This window comes from Solanum verrucosum, unplaced genomic scaffold, assembly GCF_900185275.1.
Source record: "Solanum verrucosum unplaced genomic scaffold, falcon-dt-bn FXZP01000112.1, whole genome shotgun sequence".
NCBI classification, from domain to species: domain Eukaryota; kingdom Viridiplantae; phylum Streptophyta; class Magnoliopsida; order Solanales; family Solanaceae; genus Solanum; species Solanum verrucosum.
In genome coordinates, this window is record NW_026020441.1 from 1193218 (window position 1) to 1200627 (window position 7410).

Here is a 7410-nt window from a genome sequence, read left to right on the forward strand (position 1 = left end):
GTGGGGTCTTTTTCTTTTTTGAAAAAAGTGTAAATGAAAGAAGAAAAATGTTTTTAATTTAATTATAATGTCAAGTGTCAATAAAAGAAGAAAAAATATAAAAAAAATTCAAAAAGACACTATTTTGAATCTTTTCACGCGCTTCAGGGAAGTGCAAAACACATTTTTTGCCATATCAGCGTTTTGTGTTTAATAGGTACATGTTTTGAACAATTTAGGTGTTCAATAGGTACAAGTCTTAGTTGAGGTGTCTAAGTGAATTATGCGGATAACTTTAAGGGGCGATTGATGACTTAAGCCAAATAATAATTAATATTACCTAATGAAATATAGCATCATGAGTTTTTCATCTAGCATAGTGGAGAAGGTTTGGAACTTTGTTCCTAAATTTCTATCATTTTATTGAGTGTCAGAATTTGAAAAGTTGCCACATTTAATACCTATAATAAATATTATTTATTGGGTAGGAGAAGGAGATTATTGCAATGAATTTTCTGGGCAAAAAACGTGCAACACTAATGCTTACTATGTTAACCTATTAATAAATGTTAATTATGGGGAAGGAGAAGAGATCATTTTTTCTGCAAAAAACGTGCAACACCAATGGATAGTGATACTAATACGGCACTAATGCAATACTACAAATTTTATGTTTGTGTTTTAATAATGAGAGAATTAAATGCTATGCTTTAATTAATATTCAATAAAAACTTAAAGCAAAAAAAAAGAAATAATTAAAAAAATAATAATAGATAATTGCAAATGCTGGCAATTGGAGGATGCCATATCAGCGGTTTTAGATTCAAATTTATATATATATATATATATATATATATAGATTAGATAAAGGTGTCCGTGCTAGCCCCAATAATTTAGTATTTTTTTATTTTAATTTATGCTATATAGTTAGAATTTAAAAAGTTGATTAAATTTAATATGATTTTTAGATATTTAAGTGGTTAACTACTTTTGTTTGCACAAATTTATTGTCAAGAGGTCCATTAAGATTTCTATAATGAAAGTATTTTTCGTCATCGATCGTTGATTTTTTACTCAAAGTAGTTACAACATATGAACAAATATTACCGACATTCAAAATAATAAAGCAATAAATAAAGAATATAAAATTAAAACAAAAAGTCGTAGCTAATTAAACGGATTCCATAATTTTGAAAAAATTATACACTAATTAAATTAATGTAGAACAAAAGAAGTACTCTAATTATTTTTAAAAAAAATCTGAAACACGCTGAAGCAGACACGTTGACAAAGATGTGTCTGCTTCAGCGTGAAGTCTTGAATTTAAAACTAAAAGTCATAGCTAAAAAGGATTACATAATTTCGAAAAAAATTATACACTAATTAAATTAAAGTAGAATTAAAGAAATAACCTTTTAATTTTTTTTCGAAACACGCTGAAGCAGACACATCAATTTTAAAAGTCATAGCTAAAAAAGATTTCATAATTTCGAAAAAATTATACACTAATTAAATTAAAACAGAACAAAAAAATAAATTTTAATTTTATTTTTTGAAACATGGACGTCTCGGTCGACGTGCCCAGCACGAACTCCTTCTTATATAATAAGAGAAAATAATGAACACCCTTATATATAAAAATAATTAATACCCTTAAAATAATTGTGTTCCACAATTTAGCGGTGAATGGTGTTCAGAGCGGTCTACATGTTTGAATCCTTGCTGAAACAATTTTTTAAATTAATCGTTTGAAAAACACTGTATTTATTTTTTTCTCATTTGGTGTTTAATACTCATATATATTTAAAGTTTGATTAATTTAGATTCACGCCGCGTAGGATCTTATTCCAGAGAAAGCGCTCCTATCAAAGATTTTTTTAATACCTATAATTTGAATCTAAAACAACATTGATCATGGAAGAAGCAGCCCCATCTATTACACCATATTTGGTATTGGGATATTTTCTGGGGACGAATTGGGAAGAAATGGCATGACAAAATACTAATGTAGTTTGATTTAATTGGTGCACTCTTAATTAGATTTCTAATTCCATCACTAATTTTTAATTAGAAATTTTAAATTTTAATTTTCAAATTAAAGAAATTTCTTATAGAAAATATTTTTAATTAGCTGATCCGATGATTATAAGAAAAAAGAAGTAACGTATCCCGTGGAACATCATTATCGTCGTTGAACAAATTGATAAGAATAAATGTCACTTTACCTACTATATTTTTGAAAAGTAAAACAAACAGACATTAATTAATTCTCAAGCCAAAAGAAGTTGAAAAAAGTATACGGTCCTTTTTCTTTCCATAAAATATTCCAAGTCGAAAGAAGACCCACAGTTTTTTTTTTTAGGGGGGTTTTATTGTAGAATCATTTGCAGATCCTGTAAAGTCAGAAACAATATCATCTCTCCGCCGAGTAAATCCAAACTTTCCTCATTTTGTTGGAGAAATAAAACATTAACACAAAAGCAAAATCTCATCTTTCATTATGAACAACCAGGAGCGGAGTTAGGTAGGATGCCTTGATTAAAAATTTATTATTTATAAATAATTAAAATTATTTTTTAATATTTAAAAAATGTTGAATTTTGTATAATTTATTTGTGTGTTGGCTTCTTTGAATTTTAAACTGTTCGATGAAAATTTTTGCTCCGCCACTAAACAAAATCACAGACCAGGTCAAGTATTTACCAAACTTTCCAGCGGCTTTTATCATCAGCAATGCGGTCCAATTCTACTTTGAAACAATATTTTAAGCAATATGTCCCTATCTTAGTGTTTCCACTCAATTTGATTATTATAATCTTTTGGCATCTCAGTGCATATATCGCTTTACATTGTTTATGTGTTCAATAAATTAATCAAATCAATATTATATTCATGGTGAGTAAATAGGAAATAGCAACGGACTATTTCTATCATTAAAACAGTAAAAAAATTGTCTCGATCGGTCCTATTTAACAGATTACTAACAAGTCAGGTTAGTTACGAATTATAGTTCAGTGATGAAATTCATAATTAATTTCTATTTTTGTGTGGCGTAGTAGCGTTATGCCATGATATAATAATTTCTTATCTTTAAACATTTTAGTCTCCATTTTGTTAATTATTTTATTTCACATAAATAAAATAATAAATAAATTTTCTTATAATATTTACCACAAGCAATAACGACTACCAAACAATGCATACATTAGTCATACATAAATTATATTTTATAGTTAATTCCGTCAAACCAAATATATTTTTTATATAGAATTTCACGTCAATACATGCATCAGTCATACATAAATTATTGTTCATAATTAATCCCGTCAAACTAAATATATTTTTATATAGAATAAATTATTTTTCACATGATGTCCTAGCTCCACATTAAAATCTCCCTTACTCCATCGACACATCAAATTAAACTAAACCAACAAGAAAGCTCTTTAATTTCTCCTACTATTAATAACCAGCATACATAATTTTAATTTGGCAGTGTCCAAGAAATTAAATTAAGAGATAAACATGGCAGTTCCTCACGTACTTATTTTCCCGTTGCCTCTTCAAGGTCCAGTAAATTGCATGCTTAAACTAGCTGAACTCTTATGCCTTCACCAAGAAATTCATATCACTTTCATCAACACTGAATATATCCATCAACGCTTGATGAATTATACGGACATTCTAGTCCGTTTTGAGAAATATCCAAACTTCAAATTCGTGACAGTTCCAGATGGACTTCCAGAAGATAATCCAAGAAATGGAGACCAAATAGGGAAGATTATTGAAGGTGTAGAGAAAGTGAGTAGCCCACTTTTCAGAGAGATGGTCATGATGACTACTACTACTTGTCTCATAGTTGATGGTATTTTTACATTTGCTGTTGATATAGCTAAAGAGGCTAAAATCCCACTTCTTTATTTTGATACTATAAGTCCTTGTTCTCTCTGGACTTATTTGGCTGTTCCAAAACTCATTGAAGATGGAGAAATTCCTTTCAAAGGTTAGTCTCATTAGTATTTTTGCACTACAAGAAATTAGTTTTGGATTTTTGCTTACTATATCATAAGCAGACTAAAAAATTTTACTCGATAAATTATAATATCATTTTTATTTCTTTTAAGACCACAATATCACCTAATTGTTTATGTTTTCCTCAAAATATACTTCTCTCTGTTAATGAGACACCATGTCACATCATTTTATTTCTTTAACAGAAAGTTTTTAAACAATAAAAAATTGTTTAATGTCTCTATAAGCAGCTTCTTTGCGATAGCTAAATTAGCTTGAGTATTACCTTACCTTTTGTTTTCTTGTCCATGTAAAAGAATAAAGACAAATTAATATTCAAATAATTAGGTGATCAGCAACGCTATCTGATAAGATAATTTTTCATGAAGACTGCCGTGCCGGGTTATTGTGATGACAAAAGTTAATGCGTTAGTTGACACATTTATTTAAGATCATGACATTTTTATGACTCATATATAAATTATATGCTAATATGTTTTAGGTTTTGATACTATGCTATAGTTGTCGTTTTTCTTTTTCGTAGGCGCAATATTAGAAAATGAATTAGTACACATCATCAATTATAGTTTATTTTTATTAAAAATTATAAATCTCAATATATATTTTCTTGCTTATAGTTATAGGATACATGTAAAAGAAAAAAGATACTTTTTTCGTTCAGAAAGAATGCCTTAATTTGACTTAGGTACGGAGTTTAAGAAAAATAAAAAACTTTTCAATCTTGTGTTTCTAAATTAAAATTAAGTCAAATGTATCAAAATGTTCCTTAATCTCGTGGCCTTAAATATGTTACATGAAAAACTGAAATTAAAATATTACCAAAAATCTTTTTTTATGATACAGAGGAAGGGTGTAATTTGTTTTTGCTTGGTACATACAGGGAATGACTTGGATGTATTAGTAAATGGTGTGACAGGAATGGAAGGTGTGATGAGGCGTCGAGATCTTCCTAGTTTCTGCCGAACACCTGACCTTGATATCCCAATTATCAAACTTGTAATCAAGGAGGGGAAACATATTGTCCAAGCCCAAGGTCTAATATTCAACACATTTGAAGCCCTTGAAGGACCTATTCTCTCACAATTTCGAGCTCTATGTCCAAACATCTATGCCATTGGGCCTCTTCACACTCAAATGAAGGCAAAACTATCTTCTCAATATTTGCCAAACACACCAACATCCAACAGCATATGGAAAGAGGATATGAGTTGTATAGATTGGCTTAACAAACAGCCCAACAAATCAGTTCTATTTGTCAGCATTGGAAGCCTTGCCACAATGAGCAAGGCCCAATTCTTGGAATTTTGGTATGGTTTGGTGAATAGTAAGACTAGGTTCTTGTGGGTCCAGAGGCCCGGTTCAATTATTGGACTTGAAGACGACAACAATAATATGCCCATGGAATTGGTTAAAAGTACAAAGGAGAGGGGGTGTATTATTAGTTGGGCTCCACAAGAAGAAGTGCTAGCTCACCCATCAATTGGTGGATTTTTAACGCATAGTGGGTGGAATTCGACTTTGGAAAGTATAGTAGAAGGAGTGCCAATGATTTGTTGGCCCTATTTTGTTGATCAACAAGTAAATAGTAGGTATGTTGGGGAAGTGTGGAAGCTTGGAATAGACATGAAAGATGTATGTGATAGAGCCACAATTGAGAGGATGGTGATACAAGTGATGGATGTGAAGAAAATTGAATTTTTGGAAAAGGCAAAACATATGAGCGATTTGGCAATAGCAAGTGTTGGCGAAGGTGGCTCTTCATACCAAGATTTGGACCGTTTAATTGAGGATATTAGGCTGATGAGGATATAACATCCTCACATGCCTAAATAATAATTTGGGCTCTTTATGATGATCTATGGGCTAATTTGCCGTCTTTCATTTGGTCAATAAATGATGCTTAATTCTCTTTACTTTGTTTAAACAAACTCTTAATGTGGAATGTGGATAATTGAATGGCTTGGGTAAAATTGTATTGTTCAGACTGTTTTAATTGATGCGATGTGATTTAATTTGACATGAAATTCAAGAAAAAAATGATGACTTTTGAAATTTGGATAAACATATCATAAGGAAAAGGTTTGATAAAGTTAATATATATGAGGCTTGTTAACAGACCTACACTCTCGACACGTGTGTTGCATGTGCTTCAATCTTATAATAGACATTTTTTAAAAATAAAATAATATAATATTATCAAATATACTATTATGTGCATGAAGGATGATGAACATAAGTAAAATTGACCATTCAATACTAATATCTATGTTTGATTGATCTATATATGCTTCTTATGATATTTCTTTCAATTATGAACTTTGTAGGCATTATATGTAGTTATGAAAATATTTCTTTTACTAAGCATTCCTCTGTGTTGCTATATAATTGTGTTTCAAAATCATTTATTCATGAAAAACACTACTAAAAATGTCTAAATTGACCTTCACAGAAGTCGAAAAAAATCGACATTTAGAAATTGATTTTTGAAAAAATATTTTTTGAATTAATTGTTTACAAACTAAACCTATGGAGATCGCTTTTTTGGGTTGGTTCAGGTTAGTTTTTGGTTCTCCTATCAAGTTGGTTTAGTGTTGGTGTCACTCATGACAATTTAGGTTGTGACACATGAATTTAACATGACACGTAGAAAGTAAAAATTAAAAATTGCCAAAAATATATTTTAAAACAGATTAAAAAATAAAATAGATTATTCTTTTTAAAACGAAAGAAGTAATTTTATGAGAGCTATACATGCATCTAAACTGGACTTTTATGTCGATCAATGAAATTAGTTGTTAAGTGTGCTTAAATAATTAATTATATTTATTGAGAGACGTGTAAACATCGACCTTTCTTTTCTCTGATCGTCGAGGACTTAAAGAACATGACAGACATTTAAATAATATCAAATAGATAGTAATATTTGTATCCTTGCATTAGTTATGCAGATGATTTCTTATGCATGGTTCTATTTGATGCATTAAAATAGCTTATATTGCATTATTTTAAAAAAAATATTTATATACAAAGATATCTTGCACAAATATAATGGAAAAATAATATATATTAAAAGAAATATTTTTAGGAGTAATTAGGTTTTTAACCAGGCTAATTCATGTATTAAATCATATTGCATTAATAATACAATAGATTTCCATGTATTAATAACTAGTAAAATTACTCGCGTCTTGCGCGAGAATTTAATATCACGAAATTTATAAAATAATATTTAAAATCTACCGGTCATTAAAACTAAAACACTATATTATCTTACATACAAGATTACATAGTAAAAAACATTAATAATGTAAAGGAAGATGATAATTATAACATTTTATCATTTATCCTTCAATCAATCATCTTTAATTTGATTTGATAATTTATCCTTTTGGTTTCTGG

The 7410-nt window shown here is 29.1% G+C and overlaps 1 protein-coding gene across 1 annotated transcript; it reads left to right on the top strand.

The window, feature by feature from the left end:
- Window positions 1-3504: 3504 nt before the first annotated feature.
- LOC125808417 (7-deoxyloganetic acid glucosyltransferase-like) lies at window positions 3505-5839 on the top strand. Its single transcript, XM_049488122.1, has 2 exons — window positions 3505-3982; window positions 4892-5839. The coding sequence occupies exons 1-2, from the start codon at window positions 3505-3507 to the stop codon at window positions 5821-5823; spliced, it is 1410 nt and encodes a 469-aa protein (XP_049344079.1). The 3' UTR covers window positions 5824-5839.
- Window positions 5840-7410: the final 1571 nt, after the last annotated feature.

What these genes read in the sequence shown, in the direction of transcription:
- LOC125808417 (XM_049488122.1), top strand. Translation starts at nt 3,505, where the DNA reads ATGGCAGTTCCTCACGTACTTATTTTCCCGTTGCCTCTTCAAGGTCCA. An exon ending in TGGAGAAATTCCTTTCAAAG is followed by an intron (nt 3,983 to 4,891) that starts GTTAGTCTCATT and finishes TGGTACATACAG; the next exon opens with GGAATGACTTGGATGTATTA.